Genomic DNA, 26,081 nt, shown 5'->3' with positions numbered 1-26,081 from the left:
GCTGGTCATGAGCCTTGATGACAAGAATGGATCTCGGTGGACTGGTGCAAGGAAGCTTTGTGGAAGGCCATACCCTCAGCAGCTGGGTTTTACTCTTAGTGTTTTATTTGGAGCATTTCAAAGGCTTCATCACAGGAAGCCAACCTATCTGTGGCACTGATGTCTCCATTCTTTATTAAATACCAATCCTTCTGTTGATAACTTAAAAGATGAGCATGTATGGATGCAGTTTTGGAAGCTTATTCCTCTGAAAAAGAGCCTTGCGTTTGCGCGATTGCTTCCTAACGAAGCTCAGTCATAATGATTAGCGTTAACCAAACAAAAATGGGGTGGTTGGCTGGGAGAGGATGTGGAAACTGCTACTCCAGCAGATGTGAGGGGGATGGCAGCGAGCAGCTGGGATAATGTCAGTGTGAAGCTGGGGAAGGAACTGTGGGGAGTGCTGCTTGTGCCGCCAGCGCGCGCTTTGCTGGGTGAGATTTGCACTCCAGTCGCTATCTGCCGAGTGTTGATCTCAGATCTGCGAGCGAGCTTATATTGCTTTAAAGTAGGTGCCTGGTGCTTGTTTGTGATGTGTTGGAGAGTGAGCATGTTGTCTTGGCGTGAACCCTGTGCTGATGCCAAGGGCTCGCTGAAAGCAGATTGTCAGTTTGCTCCCGAGCAGACGTCTGGAAATTCTGGGGTTCTGTGAATGCTTGCAGTGTCGGCTCACCTGCTTGCATGGAGCGAATATTGGAGGAACTCTGCCATTCCCAAAGAGCTGCTTCGCCTCTCCGGGCAGCGCCGTCCGGTGGTGCAGGGTTCTCGGCTCCCGGTGCTGAACGGACAGCTCCGGGCCGCCCGGGCAGCGGCTGCGGGAGAGGGGGGAAGCTCTTCCTATAGGGAGGGGGGCGTGGGATGGGCCCCCCAGGGCAGTGGTGATGCCACCGAGATGGCAGAGCTCAAGGAGCGTCTGGACAACGCTTTACAACAGGAGGTTTGGGTTTTGGGTGGTCCTGCATGGGGTTGGGCTCAGAGGACCTTGTGGGACTCTTCCAGTTTAGGTTCTTCTGTGATTCTGGGATTCCAGGAGTGGCTGAGGACAGTGGGTGTTGTCAGGCTTGGAGAATGGGAAGGTGAGAGGTGACCTCTACAGCTTCCTGAGCAGGGGACGTGGGGAAGGAGGTACTCATCTCTTCTGGTTTCTAGTGACACAATGTATGGGAATGGCTCAAAACTGAGCCAGGGAGGTTCAGACCAGACATTAGGAAAAGGTTCTTCAGCAAGAGGCTATTTGGCAAGAGAGCAGGCGGCAGAGAGGTGGTTGATGCCCCATACTTGTCCATATGTGAGGCATTTGAGTAACGCTCTCAGTGATGTGTTTTAACCTTGAATTGGCCCTGAAGTAGTCTGACACTTGGACTGGGTGATTTCTGTAGCTCCCTTCCAACTGGCACTGCTCTGCTCTCCTCTGTTCTATCTGTCCTGCCAGCCCATTTAGGTCGCCCTACAGCAATGCCCCATCTGGCTATTGCAAAGGGCACAGGAAGCAGCATGTGCAGCATCCCTATTGCAGAGGCTTCTCCTCAGGGCTCTGGGATCTGCCAGCCTGGGTCAGGTGCTCCTCCTTGGCTGCCAGTTGTTCTGGCTGGGGAGCAAGTGCATGTGTGTCTGTGCCAAGGCCATGGCACTGTGTTTGCTGTTTAGACAGTGGTTTTCATTAGCCTCTGCCCCTGCAGAGAAGCATTTGTGAACTGAATCTGTGCAGACAGCAAGGTGAGGGAGAGAAAAGCCTCTGCTGTTTCTTTGTGCTGAGATCAGGGATGCCGCAACGTGAGATAATCCAGATTATTCCTACCCAGAACGTGGCACTGAACGGCCTACTTCCAGCAGCTGTCTGCGAGCAGCACAGGAGCCTGGCAGCCCACCAAGAGGCTGCTGCTGCCCTCTTCACAGCCAGAATCCATCCCGTGGAGCCTCTTGGTAACATGGAGCAGATGCTGGCTGTGCACGTGGCCCCAGCTTTCCGCACGCTCCTGGGACGCAGTGAGTGGGAAGGTCAGTGGCAATCGTGCCCAGCTCAAGGTGAATGGACCCGAGCCCAAACTGCCCAGGCTTTCAAGCACAGTTGTCCTTGGGTTCTCTATGGAGGCTGCCAGCTGCTTGCATTGGCAATATAGGTGCTGACCACCCGCTGTTCCCACTGCCTGTCCTTCAGCAGTACTGCCATTCTGCCTAGTGATGCTGAGAAACTTCCTGCTTTTTTGGAACTTCTGGTGCTAAACCGGAGCTGGAAAGGAGCCAGGCTATGCCACCCACTGGGTTGTGTGCCTTCTGGAGCAGACAGGAGCAGGGAATCAAACGATGCTCTGGATTCGGCACCAAAAATATCCCAAAAGGCTGCAGTGTGGGCGAGGAGAGGGCTGCTTTGCTCCTGGTGTCCTTCCCGAGGCAGCAGGCTCTGCTCCTTCGTGAAGGACCTGCTAATGGGCGTGGAGAGAACAGGGACGGGTTGTCACTGCAGGAGACCATTGGCACCGCAGCAGAAGTGGCACTGAAATCCTCCGTTTCTGAAGATTTGGGGTAATGTTTTTCTATTCAGAATGGGAGCTCTCGAGGATTTTGGCACCTGTCTGGGAGTTGTCAGAGAGCTTCCGTCCCGTGTATGTTCCTGCTGCATTGAGAACTGACACTGCTTGTGAGGTCTCTCATCTTCTCCCCAGGGCAATAGATGCGCAGCGAAGTGTCTCGTAGGCTTCTGGTGCTCAGCTTTGTTTAAGCATTGCGATGCTGTGGGCAGAAGTTTGGGGAGGCAACTCACAGGGAAGTACCTGATGACTGGAAGCAAATGAGGGTGAGGTTTGTGTCTGCTTTCCTTCCAAACCACCAGAAGGAAGCGTGTCTGTGGTGCTGAGCTATGGGAGGTCGTGCAGATGATGCTGGGCTCTAGGGAAGACCTGCAGAGCACAGAGGACAGCTGTGGTGGGCTCCACTCTGCTAGTAGGGCTCCCAAAATGCTCCTCCCCATCAGAGCCTGCCAAATGCTGCAGGTTTCATGGCCAAGGTGGCTGTTGTTTGCCTGGATGGCATCAGAGGGCAGGGACAGAAATTCCAGTCAGGGTAATTCAAAGTGTGTGGGACCATGAAGGAGGGGACTCAGAGGTACCCAGCTCTTCAAGTTGGATGTTAGGGGGAATTTCTTCTTTGAAAGAACAGTGATGCATTGGCACAGGCTGCCCAGGGAGTGGTGGGGTCACTGTCTGTGGAGGTGTTCCAGAACCATGGGAACGTGATACAGAGGGACATGGCTATGGGCATCGTGGGGTGGGTTGGGCTTGGTGGTCTTAGTTGTCTCTTCCAACCGGAATGAATCTATGATCCTAAGGAGTCACTTGGTCCTCCCACCCGCCCTGCATTGCCCTTTGCTGAAACACTACCTTTGCCTGTTCCTACTGCACACTTGTCTTTCCTTTCTTAATGTGAAATTGTCTCCTGCCCAGCACCAACTTCAGCATCAGACTCTTCTGGGTGGTTTATTTTTGCAGCAGCCTTTACATGTTGTAAAGCTGCATCTGCTGACATGTCTTGTCTGCACTAGCACTGGTCTTCCAGGCTTTTGTTCAAGGCCACTTTCCCTGCGCTTTCTTGTGGCCTTGCTGGTCTTCTGTGGTCCATCTCAGCTGGCCCAAATCTTTTGGGGGAGTGAAGTAGTTCTTTAGAGGAGAACATCATAATTGCTTGATGTATCTTTATGAGCTGGAGAAAAGCAGAATAATTAAAGGCACACTTCACATGTCTTTGTAAGCTGCCCTTTCCCTCATCTTTCTGTACTTGCCTGACAGTGACATGCTGGCTCATGCTCCATCTGTGCAGCCCTGTGACCCTTCTGGCAACAGTGCTGTTGCCTTTTCTCCCCCAGCTCACATTCACGCTGTTGGTTTCTCCCACCAACGATCCCTGGCTGTGCCCATCCCCTCTGAACCCTTGTTCCAGCCTGAGTTCCAGCCCCGGCCTCTGAAGCACTGGGTTAACGAGTGCAGATTTTACAATGTGCTCTGTCCTGTCATTTACACCATGCAAGGAAAAGCTGGGCGGTGGCAGCAGCAGGGCAGACCTGCCTGAAACCCCATACATCTCCTCTTAGTTTAACTGAGAACCACCGCTAACCATCTATTAGCGTGCACAGCTCTGGGGCACAGGGACACATCAGCCCAGTGGTGCTGAAGCTTCTGTGCTCTGCGGGGGTTCTGTAGCATCGCTGACCAGGCACTGGGAGAGACTGGCAAAGGTGTGGATCCAGCTCATCTGGCTGGCGCGGGGACGCCCGGCTGTGCATCTGCAACCGCAGCTTGGCGGGATCCGCCTGCTCAGGTTTCCATGGAGAGCGTCTTGTTGTTGGGGAGGGAGCAGCCTGGCAGACAGTACAGTCATGGAAATACCGATACAGCGTTTGTTTTCCAAGATGCATGAATAAAATCATTAACAGTTAGCAGCCTCACTTCCTCCGCTCACATCGCCCGCCCTCGGTGGTCTGGCAGGACGACCTGGGATGCCCGCGGTGTCTTTGTTCTCCAGGCTCCTCACTCACACGCTCATCTTGGTACCCCCAGCTTGGCTGTATCTACCCAGGCGAGTTGGGTCTCACTTCCAGTTGGCAACCTCTGTTTCCTACTGGCAGTCTTGACCGCTCACGGGAGCAGCAGGAGAGGCCTTGGGTAGCTCACCCTGGGGATGCTTAGCTCCCACATTCCATGGGATGCGATGGAGCCTTCCCCAGACGGAATGTCTCAGCTCAGATCTCCATTATTGCACGTGCTTGGGAAGGCTGGGGAAACTCCACTGAGCAGAGTAGAGGAGGCCATGTGGGGCTCCTGTGTCCAACAGCACTGCTGCTGGCTGAGCCCTCGGTGGAAAGGGCTGAGCGCTGGTGTTCATGGCAGTCTGTCAATATTAAATTAAGGCTAAATTCCCATCCTAAATGTTATGTTAACACGAAGTTACAGCAGAGAGAGCAGAGCGCAGAGCAGCAATATGAGGGTAAGATGTGTTCCGGGGGTATTGTAATCATCCCAAATGAGGCGTTTGAAACCCAGGGAGTTCCAGATTTAGGGTTTGCATCGTTTTTGTTTTTGTAATTGAAAAAAACAATCCAAACGTAGGGAGGCTTAGGAGCGTGTTGCTGAGATTGTTTGGGTGCCTTTATTGTGTGCTGCGGGGACATGGGCAGATGGAGGGGAAAAAAAAAAGTCTTTAAAAAATGATGGAAGCAAATCTGGAATTACAAATGTTAGAATAGAGGGATCTGGGTTTTATTGTTGGTGTGTTGTGGCTCCCCAAGGTAACACTGGGGTTGTTGGGTCTTGACTGCGCATCTCTCTATCTGGACGTGTTTGGCAATTGCTAATGCAACTCACCTCTAATGCTTCACAAAGCTCATGATTTGAGACAATTGCAAATCCTGGTGCGTAGTGTTATTTGTGTTATGGATGTGTACTTGGAACTTTAATTCTATCATAATAGACTTTTTCCCCTGTTATTTATTTATTTATTTATTTATTTTAAAGAGCTGTTAAAGGAGCTGTGGGTGAGGATTAGAATATCATAATAGCTGAAATCCAAAGAGCTGTAGGAAGAAGCTTGTTTGGGTTCTGGGCTCCTTGTCACGGTGACCCATGGGCCCACAAGGATGGGCGGTGAGTGGTGAATTCAGCCCTGACTTTGTGATACCTGGTGTTGTGAGAACCCTCAGCTGAGGATGCACTGGAGAAGCTGTGCCCAAGGCAATGCATGGCCATGGCTCTGGCAGAGCCTGGAGCCAGGGAAGCCCCAAGGCTGTGGTGTGTGTGCTCCTGCAGAGTGAGAGCAATGGCTGGGCAGTGAAATGGCTCGGCTGGGAGTCACGGTCGCTATCGAAGCTGCCTGTAGCTTCCAGGCAGTGTCAATGAGATATGACAGTCATTAATAATTTGGCTTCATCCTAACATGTGTCATCCAAAGGAACCTGGGCAGATGATGTAGGCTGGATAGCTTGCCTTCCAGCAGCGCCGCACACAGCAGTGTGGTCTGAAACAGCTCCAAAGCCCACGCAAGAACGCAGCAACCGTAACATGCTGTGAGGGCCCAGTCTGACTGCACCCTGCGATGCTGCAAGGCAGAGTTCAGTGATGTGCTGAAGCACTGCGGAGAATGCTGGATGAATGATGGCTTTTTTCTGGAGCTGGGGCAGTGACGGCAGTTCTGGCAGTGGTTCAGTAACAGCAGCACTCAGGGTGCTGGAACACCTCGCCTGCCCCCCTGTATGCTTCTTTTGCTCCTGTGTTGTGTTTCGTCGGCTTCAGCACCTGTTTTGCTGATAGAACATCAGTGTAGATCTTCTGCCTTGGTCTTGGCTGTTGCAGTGGGTGCAGCCACTCCTTGCTGCTGAATCTCCCCCCCTCTCCCTCCCCCCATCTGGAACTGCTGCTGTCTGCAGGCTTTGGAGCACGTCTGCTTTCCCAGCCTTGCTGCTCAGGCAGAGTGGATGCAGCAACGTGATTTTCTGGGCTGAGTGTTCCTTATTATGCCTGTCAGACACTGATTTCTGAGCCTGTTGTGTTCCCTGGGCATACCAGGAGGGCAGGCACAGCACGGGCCCATTTCCTTAATGACCGGCAGTGAATTGCCTGCACATGTGCAGTGCAGATTTGAGACGCCCTCCGTGTATTTTTTTTTCTCTGCGGATTTTCCCCGTTGGATGAGGTGTTCTCCATTTGTGGAGTCCCTGCCCAGCTGAGCCTTTAACAGAGCATCTTCCTTCCATCTGCACACAGCCCTTATTTTGTGCTCCAATTATTCCAAGGCAGCTCCGCTCCCCTCCGAGCTTTGGAGAGATTTACCAGGTGGGCACCTGAGGATGTTCTGGGGCAAAATGGAAGTGCCCTGTTGCTGCTACCATCCCTGTCAGGGTAAGGAGATGTGGCTGAGATAAGGCCAGCAGCCTCTGCTCCCCTCCCCAAGCAGTGCCCTCAGCAGTGCACGGGCACCTGGTGAGGCCAGGATGTGGCCTCTCACTGATGCTGGGAGCTCATGGGTGAATGTGGCCTCGGTGTGCACTACGCAGGGAGCTGGGGGGAGGCGGGGAGGCCCTTACATAAGCCCTGCATGCAGCAGGAGGAGCAGGGAGGGGAAGGGCAGTGTGCTGAGAATCCAGGCAGCCTCCAGTGAGGGCTCCCCAGGAGCAGCTCTGCACTGACACATGGCCATGGATTCCTGGCCTTGGCCATCCACCCGTCATCCGTGTCCCCCATTGCCCTTCCTGGGGTGACATGGAGAGGCTGCAGGACTGAAGCTGTGGCATGGAGGGGATGTGGCCCTGGGGTACTCTGGCTGTCACTGTCCTGCCCACCCTGCATTTTGCACTGCGGTGCTGGGAATCCCTTGGTGGCATGGATGGGCTCCATGAGTGCAGATGGGTGCTGTCTGTGTGTCTGCACATGCTTGGGGCATGTTGGCAGCTCCATCTCCCGGAGCACCTTGGATGTTCCCCTGCATCTCAGCCATGGTTCTCAAACAGAAAGGTAAGCGTTGGTTCCTTCCCAAAAGCAGGGAAGGACAGGGGCTTCTGGGCAGGGGATTATTTTGTGCCCAGGTAGGATTGGGTGCCCACAGCTCTGTCACCCCTTCCAAGATGTCTGCTGTTAATTCCCTCCATCTCTCCACAGCATCAGCAATCCCTGCCAAGCTGGGCCATTTGAAGCGGGACCACAGCAGGCAGCTTGCAGTCTCTGAGAAGCAGTGACAAGTCGCTCCGGGTCAGCATCCCTGAGTCGCTGGGTTCTCCTGACACACAGATCTGGCTGTTCCTTCTGGACAAACCGGAGGCTTGCGGTGATGGGGATGCACTGAACCCTCACCCCAGGAGCTTCAGGCCTGGATGTTGGTGCTGCTCCTCCCGGACGATGTGGCTGATACTCTGGAGAAGTCCTTTCTTGCCCCCTATTCTCCAAGTGCCTGAGCTGGTGGCCGGCTGGGACCTGCGTCTCACCCTCTGGGTCCTGAGCTTTGCCTCGGCAGTTGTGCACATGGAGGGCCAGGTCTACTCTCCCACTGTCAACACTCACTATGGGAAGCTACGGGGGGTGCGTGTGCCACTACCCAGTGAGATTTTGGGACCCGTGGATCAGTACCTGGGGGTGCCTTATGCCGCCCCCCCAATTGGGGAGAAGCGGTTCATGCCTCCAGAGCCACCTCCCTCCTGGTCAGGCATCAGGAACGCTACCCACTTCTCGCCGGTCTGCCCCCAGAACATCCACAACGCCGTCCCTGAGATCATGCTGCCCATCTGGTTTACCTCCAACTTGGATATCGTGGCAACCTACATCCAGGACCCCAACGAGGACTGTCTGTACCTCAACATCTACATCCCCACGGAGGATGGTGAGTCCCCAGAGGGGCACCTGCAGGAGCGAGCGCTCTGGGAGGGTAAGGGGGGCTGCCCTGCCCCTACCCCTGCCCAGCAGCGGTTGGTCTCACTTGGGTGTTGTGTTTGAAGCATGTGGTTGTGAACCCTGCAGCATGCTGTCTGTTTGTGGAAAGCTTCCTCTGGCCACTCAGCTTGCCCTCAGCTGCCATCTTTGTCTCGCGTGCTCCTGCCTCTCCACGCCTCTCGGTTTCCCCCTCTTTCTTCCTCCACCTCCATGGCATCGTCACAGGTTCCTTTCTTGTGTTGCTAAATCTGAATCAGACTCTCTGACCGCAGATCCACAGAGCGACAAGCTGGTTTGTGCTCCCCAGGTGCCAAGTGCCAGGTTCTGTCTTGAGTTGGTTCGGGTTTGTCTTTCCTCCCTTTTCCCACTCCCAGGTCCATGTGCTAGCCGTGGGCACGGGCTGCGGCTGCTGCTGGGAGGAACACTCTGCCTCTCGTGGGGCTGGGCTGCTCATGCCAGAAAGGGAACACAGAGCCCTTCTGGGGGACACAGAAACCCTTTCTGGGGGGTTCTGGTGAAGGTAGGGGGCTGGGGGGCATTGCAAAGTAGCTGCAGTCTAGTGTGTCATGGCTAGGCCTTGTGCAATGTCCTGCAGCCTAGTGCAGCGTACTGCGGCCTAGTGCAGTGTGCTGAGGCCTAGTGCAGTGTGCTGAGGCCTAGTGCAATGTGCTGCAGCCCAGTGCAGTGTACTGCGGCCTAGTGCAGTGTGCTGAGGCCTAGTGCAATGTGCTGCAGCCTAGTGCAGCGTACTGCGGCCTGGTGCAGTGTGCTGAGGCCTAGTGCAGTGTACTGCGGCCTAGTGCAATGTGCCAATGCCTAATGCAATGTGCTGTGGCCTAGCACAGGGTGCCTCAGCCTAGAGCAGGCCTGGTCCCGTGGTGGTGAGGCCGAGCAGCACTGGCTGCCTCCTGTCTAACCTTTTCCTTCACAGGACATCCAACCTGAACCGTAAGTAGAGGGCAGAGGAGGCAACACTCAGCCCATGCGCCTGCCACAGCCTCACCACCGCGGGAGGCCCGGGGTGCACAGGGTAGGACACCCAGAGCAGGCCCTGCCTCCCCGGCTCCACTCCTCCATCCTGGAGCGGTCTCAGCTGCGCCTTCCCAGCATGGCAGACCCAGAGTTTTCCTCCCACAGTGCCGCTCCCCACCCACCTCCCGCGGTCCCTGGGGCGGTGGGCGGGTGGCAGCGTGGTTGTGATTGCATGCCCACTCCCAGCCCGTGGAGCCTCCTGTTATTTTGTAGTCTTTTATTCATTTTACAGTAAAACGGATTTCCAAGGAATGCACCCGAAAGCCCAACAAGAAAATATGTAGGAAAGGAGGTATGTAGCAAGCCGACCGGCAGAGAGGCACAGAGAGGAAAGAGAGAGAGAGTGAGAGAGTGCGAGGGTGCCTGTCGGTTCTCTCTGGCCCCGCGGCGTGCTCCTCTCTGTGCTGCGACTGCCCAGGGGCCCTGAGCAGCCCTGCCTGCTGCCGCCTGCTTCCCACGTGCCTCCACCCTGGGCAGCAGCTGGGCTCAGGGTCAGGGCAGACCAGAATGCTCCTGTTGCTCCAGGCCTTTCAGAACAGCTGAGCCCATGCTCCCCAGGCTTCTGGGCATGAAGAGCTCCTAAAGAAACCTCTCCTGTTCAGGCTGGAGGGGCTGTGCCTCTCACCTCTCTGCCCAGAGGAGGCAAGGGCATTCCTCTCATCCCCAGATTCTGACCCACTTAGGGGAGCACCTGGGTTTAGAATAAGATCAAGCTCATCCTCCTCTGCTGTTAGAGCATCACTCCTCACCCGACTGGGTGATGACTGCCATGTTCTGCCCCACTCTGCCCTTGGCTATACTGATGGGGCTACATATATACATACATACACACACACATGCACATGCTCACAGACAGGGCTGTGCGAGCTCAGGATCTGCTCTCCACCCCCTCACATTGCACTCTTCCTGAGCTGCAGCCTCCCGGAGGCGGCAGAGCATCTCCAGAGCAGACACAGCTCTGCTTTGTCTCGCCACTGTCTCCAGAGCCATGCAGGGCTCCTCCTGCTGCACTGCAGCTCGGGTCCCTGGAATGATCCAGATCCATCCCCAGTGCCATGGGCTGGGTAGCAGAGACCCACAAACCAGATCCTCCCAAGTCTGCCTCAGGTCATGATCAGACAGGATGCTCCCTTGGTCCCACTGCCCACCCTGCACAAGCAGGCAGATCCCAGGCTGCTCCCTGCATTGCTCCATCCTCCCTGCTGCCCTGAAATGCCCATGGCCAGGCCAACCAGCTCTTCTGAAAGGTGCAGGAGGGGGTGTCCTGCCGGGCTGGAGCTGCCCTCCCTACCTCCCCACTGCCATCCTGGGTGTCCTACGCAGCGGGTCCTCCACTCCCACTGCTTTTCTCTTCATGCCCCCATGTTTGGTGGGTCTGACACAGCTGGGCTTGGAGGTTTGGGGAGCTCTCTCCTTCCAGAGACTCTATTTTTTTTTCCTTCCCCCCCTGAGTTCTGTCGTTTGGTTTCTTTGCTTTGCTTTTCCTGTTGCTGTCCTGGCTATTCACACGCCATCTCTCTGAGTGCCAAGGCTGCCTCTGAAAGGGCTGGCGCATTAGGGAGTCTCTGCACGCCGCCTCCGGCGCAGGCTGTGCCAGCGACACCGAGCCACTTCAAAGTGCTTCCTTCCCTGGCCCCTCTGGGGCTGGAGTCCCCATGGGAGCTCCTGAGGAGCAGGGTTAAGGCAGGAGAAGGGGTGGCACAAGACACGATGGGGCACCTCAGGCACCTTCTCCTCCTGGTTTTGTCCCGCAGCAGCTCTGCTCTCTGGCACTTCCTTTGCAGTCTCTCTGCGGATGCATTTGGTGGTCCAACTGCAGATCCCCACGCAGCAGAGGCTTTCGGGGAGCTGGCGGGGATGTGCCTCCTGCCCCGCTGACTCATGGATGGGCAGAGCCAGCAATTTGGGCATCCAGGCGTGACACGCAGAGGATTAAAGTACCCAGACGCTGCTGCTGCCCTTCAGCTCCGGCCACTGCACTGGTGTCTGTTGACTTGAATTAATTGAATAACTTGTGAAGAGGCACTGAGGCTTCCCCCCCACGCCCCCCCCACCCTTCTTCTGCTTAGCTCTGAATGTCCTGGGTATGTAGTGCTTAGGGCGAGGATAACATACCCGCAGTGCTTGTTTGTTCAGACTTGGTGCCATTTGAACATCGACTTGTTCAGGAATACTCCTGATTATTATTTCTAAGACCATTCTGTGTGTGACCGGTCGATAAGCTCTCCTCTCACAGAGCAGGAGGCCATGTAGTATGTCGGTGGTTTGAAATGCCTCAGCTCCCACCTTGCCATTGCTGTCATTTCATAGCAGCCAAAGGGCTGAGAATTTGTTAGCATTTATCTCTGCCTCCACAGGACAAAAAATGTCGCTGTCTCCCATTCGGGTGCATATTGGTCCCTCTCTTGGGCAGGGCAGCAGTGCCTTGGGAATAACTAGGTGTGTGCTGTGCAGAGGATCTGCCAGCACCTAGCTCAGCTGCTGCTCATGTTTTGCTGTGAAAATGAAGCTCCGCCCACCAGAGGAGCACATACGTGCACACAGCGTAGGGTCTATGGATGCCTCTCCAGCATGGCTGGGGACTCACTGCCACCTCTGTGCCCTGCTACTTCAGAGTGTGATGCTCAGAAATGAGACTCGCCATTTGTGCCAGCCCTGGTGCTTTTGTGGAGCTCATGGAGGATGGAAATGTCTCCTGCACATTGCTCAGGAGCAGGGAGGGATGGGGCAGCACTGAGGAAAGGCTCCTGCTTGGCCACTGGCTGCAGCTCCTGCTCCTCTCTGATCCACACCGTGCTGAGCACGAAGGCTGCAAGGAGCTGAGATCCCTGCCCTCTTTATCTCTGTTTGCACTGGTGTCAGTGCTATTGCAACAGTTTGCTTAAGATAGTATAAATCTGGTGCAGATGCTCCTGTTTAAGGAAAACTGATTTTATTTTTTTTTACTAAACTTGAGCTTAAATCTTCCTAGGGACTTCAGATAAGAGCATACATCCTTCCTATCTGCCCGAACAATGTCACTCCGCAGTCAGCTTTCAGTTAAACAGCGTAACAGGCACTCACATGAGGTGAGCAGAATGAATTTTTGATGGGCAAAGAGAGCAGGAAACACAAGAGCTTTGTTTTTCTCCAGCATCAAGAAGCTCAAACTAAGGCAGCCCTCTGGGAGCAGCCAGGAGGGCAGCACTTGGCCGGGGGCTGCAGCCCACGGCAATGCAGAGAACCATCTCACAGCAGTGGCCTTGAGTGCTGCAACAGCAGACGCAGGGAGGTGGCAGAGCAAAGTGCAAGGAAGGCGTGGGAGCACTTTATCTGTAATTCCTCTTATGAGCTGTGGGGCAATGGTGGGTAGTTGTAGAGGTGAGTGACGGAGCTGGACTTGTTACAGCTGCATTATCAGCTGCTGGCACAGCATGGCTGCAAGGCAGAAAGGCTGCTTGGCTGCAGAAACCACCGCTGGCAGGAGCAGGACCCCAAAGATATGGCCATCCTGACACCTTGCTGCCAGTGGGGATGATTCTGGGTTTGTGCTCACCATGCAGAGATCCCATCTCTTCTCACTATCCCCAAGTGCATCTCTCGCCCCATTTCCCATTGTTGCTTTCCATTGTTCTCTGAAGTTTCCTCCTCCATGCAAGGCTCAGGTTCTTTCAGCCTCATTATCCCTGTCTTCACTGATCCCCAGGCTGCCTGGGTGGCTGCCCTCTTCCAGATCCATCCCCACGCAGTACTCCCATCAGAGGGTGCCTACTGCCCTCCCACAGCTTGGAAGCACAGGGCGGATGAAGGATTGCTGCCTGCAGCATTCATTAGAGAAAATCCTTCTCCCTGTGCATTAGCAGGGAGGCAGGAGCAATGCTGCACAGGTTCATTGTTTAAGTGTGTTCTGGGCTCACAGCTCTCAAACAAAGATGCACTCGGTCAAGCCTGCAGCCTTCACTCTGGCTCCTGCCTGCAGTCAGGCTGGGGGCTGTGTGTGTTGGGGGGGGGAGGTGTATCAGGATGGGCATTGAGGTAGTGTGGGCAGAGGCTGGAGGAGGCAGGAGTGCTGCATTAGAAGAACTTGAATAACATCAGGTGTCCCTGGAGACATCCCTGCCCTGGCACAGGCTGCTCTCCCTGACCTGTGCCCAGTATTTGTCATGCCTCTCCTTAACCTCCTCCCCAGACCATCTTCCACTGTTTTTCTGCCCTTTCTGCCAGAAAACTTTTCTTGACTGGCTTATGCTTGCCTTATGTGGCTCTGCCAGCCACTGCCCAGTGGAGCAGGAGTCGCTCTCTGTGTCACTTCCTGGGGCCTGCCCTGCCTGGGGAGGCTGCAATCACAGCTCCCTGATTTCACTATTTGGATGGCCTCCTCTTCCTCTATCTGCTCGCCTGATGGATTTCCCAGACATCTGGTCCTTGCTCCTCTGGTCATGGCAAGGAGCACTGTGCTCCCCTCTTGCACCCCAAGTCTGTGCTCTGAGCAGGACAAGGCTGCTCTCCCCAGCCAGGCTTTCGGGTCCTCTCTACAACAAAAGGCATTTGCAGTTGCCCTGATGGAGATGCCCCATGGACAAGTCAGGCAGAGCTGGGCAGGTAGGATCAGGGCTCTGGGGTTGTGCTCGTGCCCGGTGCAATCCACAAAGGCATTCAGGACATGACAGAAACTGAAGATTTTTGCGTCACGGGGAAGCCCCCATCACAAGCCGGCAGTTTTCAGCACAGAGCAATGGGCAGGGCTGTGGGGTGACCTGGCACTTCAGCTGTGCTGGTGGCAGATGAGGACACCGCTTTGAGATGCTCCCGGCCCCTGAAGCCCGGGGAGGAACTGGGAAGGGCCCGGGGAGCAGCAGCACAGCACCGTGGCATCGGGGCAGCCTTGCCCGCTCCGTGCCGTGGCTCTGGGAGAGGTGCAGTGTGAGTAGCCAGCAGTGCTGTGGGGCGCAGGCCTGGCCCCACCGTCTCTGCTATCATGCTATTTTTGAATTCTCTTTTGTGTTTTTTTTTCTTTTGTTGTTTTTTTGTTTGTTTGTTTTTCTCCTTTTTTTTTTTTCTTTTTTTTCTTCTTTTTCTTTTCTTTTTCTTTTTTTCTTTTCTGTCTCCTCGTGTTTGGTCCCTAGGAGCCAGCGCTAAGAAACAGGGAGAGGACTTAGCGGATAATGACGGGGATGAAGACGAAGGTATTTCTGTGCTCGAGGCTGCCACTGCATGACACGCAAAGCAACTCCGTATGCCCGCCATCCGCTGCCATCCCCAGGGAGCCCCGTGTGTGTCTGTCTCTGCGCTGGGCAGCTGCGCGGGGCGGGGGGCAGGGGGGCCGGCTGTGCAGGGCTCAGCCCCATCCTCTCCTCCTGGGGAAGCTTGTGGGGTCGTGCTGCAGGAGAAGTTTGCTGGCTGCCCCGCTCCGCTCGAGCGAGGGCTGGGAGGAAGCATGGCAGCTTGGGAGCAGAGGAGCCCTCGGGCACCTGGGCCCATTTCACCCCGAGCCCGGTCATATTTCACCTCCAGTCTCATCCCTCCAGACTTAGCTATGCACTAAGGAGCCTGCACTCTCCCCTCCCACCTGCTCCCTGTATGGGGCAGAAGCATGGACACCCGTGCCACCGATCAGCGTCCGGTCCCAGCTGGGTGTGCTGCACCCATTTTTTTCCCCAATGCAAGGTGTTGCTTGCGCCACTGCGTCCGTGCCAGATGAGGCAGAGCGAGTGCGATGTCAAATGGGTGTGTTTCATTGGCACCAGGTTAAGAAAGCTGCAGAACAGGCGGTTTTTGGTAACACGGAGCTGCTCGGCTGCAGGGTCTGGACTCTGTCTGCTTTGTCACAGGGATGTGAGGAGGAGGTCAGCCAGGACGCAGCTGTAACACAGTGAGGGCAGTGTGACCTCGTGGGCTGTGGAGTGCTGGGGCAGCCTAGAGCCTGTCCTGGCAGATGGCATTTGGGTTCTGGGAAGCAGATGAAAAGCCAGTTCATTGGCAGCAGCAAAACCTGTTGTTTTCTCCCAATAACCTGTGCCCCAGGATCTCTTGTACCAGGGTGTAAACTGGCATCCATCGTAAATGATTTGACTGCAGAGAATTCCTGCATGCTGAGTTGTGCCATAAAGATTAGGAGCCATTTTTTCCCTGCTCTGCTGCTGCGTTTAAATGCTGATCTGATACAGGGATGGCTCTTTGCATTTTGGTGGTGACATAATAGCAGTGAGGAGAGGACAGAGCTGCAAGAATGAGTGCTGGAGCTCTTGGGGTGTCACCCAGGAGGAGGTTTTCATGGCAGAGCGCTGCAGGTTGGCCACCACTGTGGGGTGCGCGGGGAGGTGGTGATGGAGCTGTGATCAGGGCAGATGAGGAGGGTTAAGAGCTGTGCCCGATGCCAGCCAGTGCCCACCAATGCACAGCACTGGGTGCAGGTGAGCACAAAGGAGAGCAAAGTCCGTCAGTGCTGGAGAGGGCTGGGCATGCAGGAGCTGGCACCGCCACTGCGATCTGTGCAGCTGCTTCCTTGCAACGTGGGTGAGATGTGCCTGGGGCCCAGCATGGGTAGAGATGTCCATGGGACAAGGATAGCGAGGAGAGAGAGCACACAGCTGCTCCTCACCCTAGGCTCTTCCAGTGCTCTCTCCCTGGTCCTCAGGTCCCATTCCCCATCCTCACTCCATGCCTCATGACCTGTCCTCACCCGGCCTCGGTGCTCACCTTCCCAACACACACACGTGCACGCACTGTCTGCTCATCGCCATGTCTGTGTCCGGGCACTGGGGTGCCATGGGTTCACACCCAGGCAGCCGGTGGGTTTCTGCCTCCCTGGGCAATTGGGAAGGTGGGGAGGCGGGTGAGTGAGAGGTGGGAGCACCCACCAGTGCCCTCCCTTCCTCCAGGTCCTGCACACCCCATCCCTGCCCCTCTTCAATGCCAGCTGCCAGCACGCCCGGAGCTGAGGGCTTGGGGGAACGGGGACACAGGGACAAACTCAATGAGCACCCCCAGTCTGTTGATGCCCTACAGCCACTGCCACCATGGAGGTCCCAGCTTCTGCCTGCAACCTGAGCCTGGCCCCAGGGAAGAACAGCTGGGTCCAGTCAGTGCCTTTCCTGCATGCACTGAGACTCTGGGCAGCTCCTGCCCAGGAGACAGCAGTGCTGGGATGGTGACAGTGGCTGCCTACCACGGGGAGGCTGGCAGGGTTAGGGTGATTGGCAGGACTGTGCCGTGGCTTTGGGCTCTGGGCTTGGCTGCTGCAGCCCCCTCCCTGGTCCTGGCAGCTGGCATTGCCCTTCTCTCTCCATGGTCTGCCTCTTGGCAGGGTGCTGCGGTCACCAGTGGGGTGGTCCTGTGTTTAACCTCCTCTCCTTCCAGACATCCGGGACAGCGGGGCCAAGCCGGTGATGGTGTACATCCACGGTGGCTCATACATGGAGGGCACAGGGAACATGATCGACGGCAGCGTCCTGGCCAGCTACGGGAACGTGATTGTCATCACACTCAACTACCGTGTTGGAGTGCTCGGTATGGGCTGTGCTATGGGACAGGGGACGGGGAGAGGTGGGCCAAGTGCCGTGCCACGTGGCGGTGCCCACAGCAGTGTGGTCAAGTTCCTGGCACCGGTCACCCAGGCTTTTTTACACAACCTGGCTCAGCTGAAAGCAAATATTGGTCTTTGGCTAAATAAATAAAAAATGTGTTTACGCAGCATCACCTCCTGAGAGTGCTCACAGCTCCGAGCTGCCAGAGGGTGCTGCCTCACCGCCCTGTGGATGCCATCAGAGCCAACAGCAGTGCCTGTGCTCCAGCAGCCTGTGCTCAGGGCTAGGGCCGGTCCAGGAGCTCCTCTTACCCCACATGGGCAGTGCACGAGCCCAGATGCATTCCCTGGGGAAGGAAACAGGAGGGGTGAAAGGTTGATTTTGCTCTCTCTGTGGTTTCCTGTGAGATGCACAGAACCGTGCTCAGACCTCCAAGGGCTTTGTTGGGGAAGAGTCCATCCAAGCCACCCCGGGGGCTCTGCTGCTCACACTCAGCTGGGTCAGGGGCTCAGTGCCCCACACCTGGGCACCACATCTCTCTGTCAGCCCCCGTGCCCAACCTCCTCTTGGAGATGACAGTCACAGCTCAGCAGTCTTACTCAGATTCACCTGGTAGAAAATAAGCTTTTCTGTAAAAACAAACATACTTGAGACCATTTGGTATTAAAACTCCAGCCTTTCAGGTTGATAGTGCAAATGTAAGAGATCTGAAATACAGTCTGAGATCTGATTTAAAAGGTGCCATTGGCATCTCCACTGAGGTGCCACACTGCATGCAGGTGCACCTCAGTGCCAGAGCAGCACCACTCCCTGCTGCCAGGTTACCGTCAGCACCATGGCTTTGGCTTCCTGCTTTGAGTCAAGGCAAACAAAACACTGATAGCTTATCTTGGGTGTTACCTTTACTATTGAAAGCATTTCTCAGCATCCTCCTCATCGAAAGTTTTTGCACTTTAAGTTGTGGTCGGTTCCGCTCTGCCCAGCCCACCTCCTTACATTTATAGAACTCCTCCAGACCATGCTATTCCATGGGAAGCATTGGCTGTGCACACGCACTGCTCAGTGGTGCTCTCAGCTTTCCTTGGAGCATGTGGGAGATGTCCCGGCCTGTTGTTAGTGTGGGTGGTGGTCGGGGTAGAGCAAAGATCATGCCCATTGCCCTATCTCTGCCCAGAGTGGCTCCATCTCACCCCTCAGCCCCTCACCCACATGTGAGCAGCACTATAATATCCCCACTCCAACCACAGCACCAATAGGACCCTACTGGTCATGGTGGGATGGGATCCCATAGGCTCTCCCCCAGGCTCAAGGAAGGGTGGGAGGGCGGCCTGTTTCCCCCATCACTAACAGGGCTCTGCTTCGCTCTCAGGGTTCCTGAGCACAGGGGACCAGGCTGCCAAAGGCAACTATGGGCTGCTGGACCAGATCCAGGCACTGCGTTGGGTCAGTGAGAACATCGCCTTCTTCGGCGGCGATCCTTTGCGCATCACCGTCTTCGGTTCTGGCATCGGCGCCTCCTGCGTCAGCCTGCTCACCCTCTCCCACCACTCAGAAGGTAGGTGCCAGGGGTGCCAAGGAATTCATGCTGGAACAGGGGCAAAGGTGGATGTGAGCCTGCAGAGGGAATGAGGCCCCATGGTACTGGAGCGGAGGTCTGGGAGTGCTGAAATTTGCACAACGCAGATGGAGGTGATGGGGTTGATATCATATTGTAAATACAGTGGAGTGTTTGCTCTAGATAAAAAAAGGGAATTGTTTATGCTACAAGATTGTGCTGGTGTAAGAGCAAATGCATATAGAACACCTGTGAATAAATTTACATTGAGAACTGGAAAAAAGATTTTCAGCCAACTGAGAAGAGTTGTTCTACCTTTAACTTCCTAAAGAAAAAGGCAGGAGGAAAAGCTGAACTGAGTGCTGTCCGCAGGGCACCAGACTACCAGGGAGCAGTTCCATGGGGCACATATAATAGATAGTCAGCCTCATGCAGTACCTCATCCCTGTGTGTGAGCACAGGATACATAGGGGCAATGGGCACAGCTGTCCCTCAGAAATGCAGGCAGGCACAACAAAATGAGACCTCACACTGAAGAGCTGCAGCCCTGCTAGAGAGCTTGGCAACAGTGCATGAAAAAAGGAAACCTTCAGAAAGTCACCATGTGGCAGAGGAGCTGCTCAGCCTTGGGAGGATGAAGGATGGACTGATCACCTCAGTCTTTAAAGCAGCAGTGATCTCAGCCCAGACTGCTACAAAGATATACATTTGGTTTGAAGGGTGCATCTTGGAGGTGCCATGTCCAGCATGAGGCTGGTGCTGGCTGCTGGGAGATGTGGCAGATGATGAGCACATGTTAATGGTGGGAGCAAAGTGCTTCATACTGTCTTGTCCGGCTTGTCCATTTTGGTACAAGATCCAAGGTGTTTAAAGTCATTCTGCCCCTAAGCCTGCACTGCTCTGCTGTCACCATCACCTGCACCCTGCCAGTGTGGAGTAAAGCACGACAAAGATGGGCTTGCAAAGAGGTGAAAGGTTTGGAAACAAGAGGAAAGGTGAAGCTGCAGTGGCCCAGAACAGGTCTGCTCTGGGTAGACTGTTTTCCCTGCTGCCCCAGCATCTCAGGACATGCTGAGGACATTTGTGATCAGTCCATGTTCCTCCATGAGTTCTCAGTGCCCAAAGTCAGTGCCTTTGCACAGTCCTCCATTCTCCTGCTGACACTGAGCAGGATGCTGCTGGGGATGTCATCCCATCTTCTTGAGGTCATTTGTACAAGCATGATTGGGTATTAGGAGGAGACACTTTCTATGGTAAAACCAGGAAATGCTGTGCATGTGTGGGCTGGGAAATCTGGTGTTGTGTGATTTAGGAGCAAGGGCAGATCTCTGCAGATTCCTGAGCAGCAGGATGGGCTCCACCTGCATGCAGAATACACTCTGTGGCTCAAGGACTCATGTGTGGCCATGCTGTCCCCTTGGATGTGTGCCTGGGTCTCCACAAGCCCTTCTGCACATGCATAGGGTAGTATGTGCACCAGTCTTCACAGACTGAAACCTCCTACACAGAGAAGGGTTTTCTCTGACCGAACTGAGTTGGAGATGCAGCTGGCATCATGAAGAGAGGCTGGGTGGACTGGGGAACCCAGCAATTACTTCCTCAGAACAACTGCAGCTGCTCGCTGGCTTTCCCTCCATGGTTGAAGAGCCCAGCGCAGCACTTTCTGGGTGACATCGGGCTTTCTGCCACTAAACCCTGTGTCTGCATGCTGTGTCCTTTGCATCACGTTGGTGCTGGGTACCCAGATCCCTCACCGCCTTGGCTATGAACACAGTGAGGAGGGAGGGGAGATTGCTGATGCTGCAGCCAGCACTGCATCAGAACAAACAGACACAGAACGCCCTCATCCAGCCCCGCTCCAGGGCACCCATCTCCCCAGGGCCATCTCTGCAGCTCAGCAGGGACGCCACACTAAGACACAGCCTGGAGACCAGGCGGGTTTGTTTTTATCGGATCAAAATAAAACACGTAGTGATCAAGAGCTATTAATGAAGCAGCTAATTTGTGCCTGTTCTGCCAGGCGCGGCGAGAGGCAGGCATAGGAGGCTGGTGCTGCGCACACTGCATCTGGCTGCCAGGAAGACCCGCAGCTCCCCTGCCAGCCCTGTTGCTTGCTAGCAGGTGGATTCCTTGCCAAGAAGCAAAGCGCTGCTTCTCTCCCCCAACAAAGGTGTGGGGAGGGTGGGAAATGGCTGGTGCTAGTGAGCAGCGCACTGATGGCGGGGTCAATAGCTGCTGCTGTAGGGAGTGTTTGTAAGGAGGATCCTCACCTTGGAAGCACCCAGTGTGGCTCAGGGAATCCCCAGATCAGCTGCTCGATGGTGGGTGATGGTGCAGAGTATGCAAGCCCATAGAGAGACTCAAACTTGTAGGCTGGGCATTGCTTTCTAGGGCATTGGGAGGTGACAAACAGAGCTTGTGACTTCTCTTTGTCCCAGTGCATGGGACTGTACGTCAGGTACTTGGCAGAGCAGGGACTGTGCGTGCAGACAGCTATGGGCACTGTGGCTGGTAGCCAGGATCCTCCCAGCACTGCTGCTGCAGGAAGGGACATGCTCCCTGCAAAGCTGCACAGGTTCAGGTGTGCAGCCAGCTCTCCTGCAGCACCCTGTGCAGCCATGCCCTGTGCTGTGATGCTCCACCATGCAACACGCATGAAATGGAATCTGACAGCCATCGAGTGCCAGGGTCCAGCGAGGCACAGGGGTGCAAGAGAGGGCTGGCCAGAAAGCAGAGACCGCAGGGTGCACCCCGAGCTCGGCCGCCTTGCACCGCCCCGGAGGCTCCGCTTCCTCGCAGCCCTTTGTATTCTGAGCACAAGCGCCATTGACATGGGGCTGGAGCCCAGCCACACATTCCTCTGCCTGGGCCAGGGCCTTTGTGGCCCCGCTTTCCAGGGCGAAAGTCCACTCCCTCTGTGTTCCCAGTGGCAGAAAGGCCCTCTTTGTGCATCTGGCAGCGTGCTCCCGCAGGGCCGGATTGGCACCAAGCAGCCCCAGCTGGGCAGGAAGTGGCAGGGAGGGGGGGTGAGGGGGACCCTGACAAAGCAGCGGGTGGGACACGCAGGGTTAAGTGTCCCCAGGCAGAGATTAACCCTCCCGCTGCTGCCGCGTGGTCCCACCCCAGGATGAAGGATGATGGCAGAGCGTGATGGTGGGGATGGAGCGTGATGCTCAGCAAACCCTGGCTGTGACACAGCCATGAATGTCCCCATGAGATGCTGGGACATCCCCATGAGATGCCTGTCATGGTAGCACAGTACCCCATTGCAGCCTTGGGGTATTGGAGCGTCTCTGAGCTCCTTGCTTCTCTTGCAGGTCTCTTCCAGAGAGCCATCATCCAGAGTGGCTCTGCGCTCTCTAGCTGGGCGGTGAACTACCAGCCCGTCAAATACACCAGCATGCTGGCAGACAAGGTGGGCTGCAACGTGCTGGACACAGTGGACATGGTGGACTGCCTGCGGCAGAAGAGTGCCAAGGAGTTGGTGGAACAAGACATCCAGCCAGCCCGCTACCACGTGGCCTTTGGGCCGGTCATTGATGGGGATGTGATCCCAGATGACCCAGAGATCCTGATGGAGCAGGGAGAGTTCCTGAATTACGACATCATGCTGGGTGTCAACCAAGGCGAGGGGCTGAAGTTCGTGGAGGGCGTGGTGGACCCCGAGGATGGTGTTTCGGGCAGCGACTTTGACTACTCGGTTTCCAACTTTGTAGACAATCTGTATGGCTACCCCGAGGGCAAGGACACCCTGCGAGAAACCATCAAGTTCATGTACACAGACTGGGCTGACAGGGACAACCCTGAAACACGCCGCAAGACCCTGGTGGCCCTCTTCACTGACCACCAGTGGGTGGAGCCATCAGTGGTGACTGCTGACCTGCACGCCCGCTACGGCTCCCCAACCTACTTCTACGCCTTCTACCACCACTGCCAGAGCCTGATGAAGCCTGCGTGGTCCGACGCGGCCCACGGGGATGAGGTGCCTTACGTGTTTGGGATCCCCATGATCGGCCCCACAGACCTCTTTCCCTGCAACTTCTCCAAGAACGATGTCATGCTCAGTGCTGTGGTGATGACCTACTGGACCAACTTTGCCAAGACGGGGTGAGCAGGGCAAGGTGGGGAGTGGTCTGCATTTGAGCGAGGGGTGTCAGGGTGGCACTCAGTCCCCCGTACCTGGAGATCCATGGGCTCCTGCCTTGGGCAGGGTGATTGTGTCCTGGCGTGGCTGTAGCCAGCGTCAGCCAAGGACGGGGCTCCAGCCACAGCCAAGGGCAGGGGTGTGGAAGCAACTTGGTCATGGTTATCATGGGTGAGGCTTGACTCAGGGTTTGGGATGCTGCCCATCTGTGCCTCCCTTTGTTTGTCCGGAGGTAGCTGGCTCTTTCACCTCACCCCTCCAGCTCTGCCTGGTGCTAGCTTTGTTTTATCTGTGTCTCGCAGGGACCCCAACAAGCCCGTCCCTCAGGACACCAAGTTCATCCACACCAAGGCCAACAGGTTTGAGGAGGTGGCCTGGTCGAAGTACAACCCCCGTGACCAGCTGTACCTGCACATCGGGCTGAAGCCGCGGGTGCGCGACCACTACCGAGCCACCAAGGTGGCTTTCTGGAAGCACCTGGTCCCCCACCTGTACAACCTGCACGACATGTTCCACTACACCTCCACCACCACCAAAGTGCCACCTCCCGACACCACTCAGAACTCCCACATCACCCGCCGGCCCAACGGCAAGATCTGGACCACCAAGCGCCCCGCCATCTCACCCGCCTACAACAGTGAGAACGGGAAGGAGAAGTGGAGCCCGGAGCAGGAGGCGGGCACCCTGCTCGAGAGCCCCCGTGACTACTCCACTGAGCTGAGTGTCACCATCGCCGTGGGCGCCTCGCTCCTCTTCCTCAATGTGTTGGCCTTCGCTGCCCTCTACTACCGCAAGGACAAGCGGCGGCAGGACACGCACCGGCAGCCCAGCCCGCAGCGCGGTGCCGCCAACGACATCGCCCATGCACCTGACGAGGAGATGCCGTCCCTGCAGGCCGGCCAGGCGCACCACGAGTGTGAGGCCGTGCCGCCCCATGACACTCTGCGCCTTGCTGCCCTGCCCGACTACACGCTGACACTGCGCCGCTCCCCAGATGACATCCCGCTCATGACGCCCAACACCATCACCATGATCCCCAACTCACTGGTGGGGCTGCAGACCCTGCACCCCTACAACACCTTCGCCGCCGGTTTCAACAGCACGGGGCTCCCGCACTCACACTCCACCACCAGGGTATAGCTGCCCACGCACGCACACACACGCACTCGGCAGACACTGGCAGAGGGACCGGCGGGAGCCCCTGGATGGATGGACAGACGGACAGGTGGCACACACAGACGGTGTGACACTGAGCCCAGACCTGCGGGCACTGCGCACTGCCGGCCGCCCTGCTTCTCTCGGCGCTTTCTTTCATTCCTTTCTAACTTTGAGAAGTGCTTCAACTCTCCGGCTCCCGGCAGGAGGGCCCCACTAGTGCACTGGGGCTGTGACCCCCAGTGGGGACACAGTATCCCCTGCGCCCGCCGAGCACCCCAAGACAGGCGAGCAGTGGTGCTGGGCATCCCTCTTGGAGGAGGTTTGGCATCCAGAGCGCCGTGGATAAGGCTCCGTCACTGTGCCATGGTGCTAAGGGTAGAGGCAGGGGCCCTGCCTCGCGCTGGGTGCGGGCGCTGGGAGCTGGGGAGCCACCCCGCGATGGGGACGTGGCACCTCTGCCCCCTCTTTGCGCTGCAGAGAATCTTTTGTGTCAGTCGTTTCTCTTTGCAGAGACGTTTTTTAAAGCAGATCTTTAGTTCTTTACACACTAACGGAGTCGCCGCGTTTTGTCCTTTGTAAAGATTTTAAACCAAGTGTTCTTGATATAAAATAAAAGCCAGTTAGAAGAACCCCAGCGTGTGTGCGCGGTGCCGGCCCTGACGCGGCCCCACGGCCCCACTACCCGCTCACGGGGCCAGCGGGCAGCAGGCACCAGGCAGGGCCCTGCCTCCCACGCTGTGAGCCCCTGCTCTTTTGTATTTTTGATATTCTCCCTCCTCTGTCACCCGTGCCCACGGATCTCAGCCAAAAAGCCACTCCAGGACCTGGCCATGGGCGCCCCACAGCCCTTCAGCCCCATCCCAGCCCCCCAGTCCGGTGCCACCCTCAGCCCTCTGTGGGGTCATCCAATGGGGTTGGATGCCTGCTGCCAAAGTGCAGCCACTCACATCCACCCTGCCCTGCTCCCCACCTCGCCACCACCCCATGCTAGGGTGTGCCACTGGGGACAGGGCTCCTGCCTCAGGGCTGGGGCATCCGCAGAGCCGGTGATAACTGCAGGTAGTGGGGAACTCAGGGCTGGACGTGGGGAAGGAGCTACCCGGGAGCAGTGCGGGCAGGGGTTGGCTTGGCCCCCAGCGTGGTCACCCTGGGCACAGGAGGAGGGGCCGGGTCCCGTGTCCCCACAGGGATGCCACCCTCAGCCCCGGACCGGCTGGCAGACGCTGCCCGCACTGGCAGCCTTGACGCACCGGTGCCGGCCGGCCCCACACAGCCCCACATGGCTCCACAGAGCCCTGGTTTGGGGTGAGGGTGCTGGTTGGAGAATGTATTTATACCCTGTCACCCGCTCAGAGTAACAAATTCCAAATAAAACAGAAGTGATATTTTTAATAGCGGTGTGTCTTGCCTCTCCTTGGAACGTGCAGGGGATGGAGCACAGGGATGTCCCAGCCTGGGGTCCCCATGGTCCCGGAGCCCACCCGGGCAGGGGTGCCGCCTGTCCCCAGCACTGCTGACACTGGGGGCACCGTGGGGTCCCCACATGCCCCAGCACTGCTGGGTCCCTATGGCACTAAGACCACTGTGCAGGACCCCACCCATTCCATAGGTGCCCCGCAGTGCGCCCTCCCGCCCTGCCCTGCCCAGCCCAGCCCCGCTCCCCTCCCCCTGCTTGCCGATCAGAAATCTGCCGGTTTCATTGCTTTTTAATGTAATTTCCACTGGAGCTGCCATGGCAACCAGGCATGGGGGCCTGAATCGCCTCCAGGCAGCGCAGCAGCAGAGCCCGGCCAAAGGCTGGGGCTGGGAGGGGCCAGGGGGAGACAGGCGGTGCTGTAAGGGGGGTCTTCATCCTGCAGCCAGCACGAGGTGGGGGGCACCCAGGGGCAGCCGACCCTTTGCCATGGGGTTGATGGAGGGATTCCCCTCTGGTATCCTCCCCCCCCTAAATCCTGACCCCTCAGCCCCACTCAGCACTGCCCGGAGCTCGGTGCCCTCTGCTCAGACCCACCCAGCGCTCCCATCGGATGCCGCCTTCAGTGCCAGCTGCAGGAGAACTGGGATGGATGGAAACCCTGGAAACCCACATTGGTCCACGGGGGACGGATTGCCATGGTGATGCCATCACTCCGCGGCACAGCTCCGGCACAGCCCACTCACTGCAGTGCAGGCAATGAGGGGCCAGCACTGCCCAGGGGATGGCAGCCCACCCCAAAGACCTCGGGGACACCGCCAGCTGCCCA

General features: G+C 56.6%; 1 protein-coding gene across 7 annotated transcripts in view; it reads left to right on the top strand.

The window, feature by feature from the left end:
- The window catches only part of NLGN3 (neuroligin 3), a 30,421-nt gene extending 5,191 nt beyond the window's left edge, over positions 1-25,230 (top strand). The window contains exons 1-8 of one of the 7 annotated variants that reach the window (XM_085546034.1): positions 6,682-6,857; positions 7,680-8,394; positions 9,709-9,768; positions 14,582-14,641; positions 16,815-16,964; positions 18,351-18,536; positions 21,854-22,643; positions 22,983-25,230. In XM_085546034.1, coding sequence (XP_085402160.1) covers positions 7,917-8,394; positions 9,709-9,768; positions 14,582-14,641; positions 16,815-16,964; positions 18,351-18,536; positions 21,854-22,643; positions 22,983-23,820 — 2,562 coding nt within the window. In that variant the 5' untranslated portion in view covers positions 6,682-6,857; positions 7,680-7,916 and the 3' untranslated portion in view covers positions 23,821-25,230. Of the gene's footprint in view, positions 1-6,681; positions 6,924-7,167; positions 7,536-7,679; positions 8,395-9,708; positions 9,769-14,581; positions 14,642-16,814; positions 16,965-18,350; positions 18,537-21,853; positions 22,644-22,982 lie in introns of those variants that run through there. The other 6 variants (XM_015860181.3, XM_015860180.3, XM_015860184.3 and 3 more) reach the window with 6 other exon arrangements.
- Positions 25,231-26,081: the final 851 nt, after the last annotated feature.

The sequence above is a fragment of the Coturnix japonica genome, chromosome 4 (genome assembly GCF_054131305.1).
Source record: "Coturnix japonica strain WE chromosome 4, WE-NBRP24, whole genome shotgun sequence".
Taxonomy (NCBI): domain Eukaryota; kingdom Metazoa; phylum Chordata; class Aves; order Galliformes; family Phasianidae; genus Coturnix; species Coturnix japonica.
Note: the sequence above shows the minus strand (reverse complement) of the source record. Positions and strands in the feature narration are given on the sequence as shown.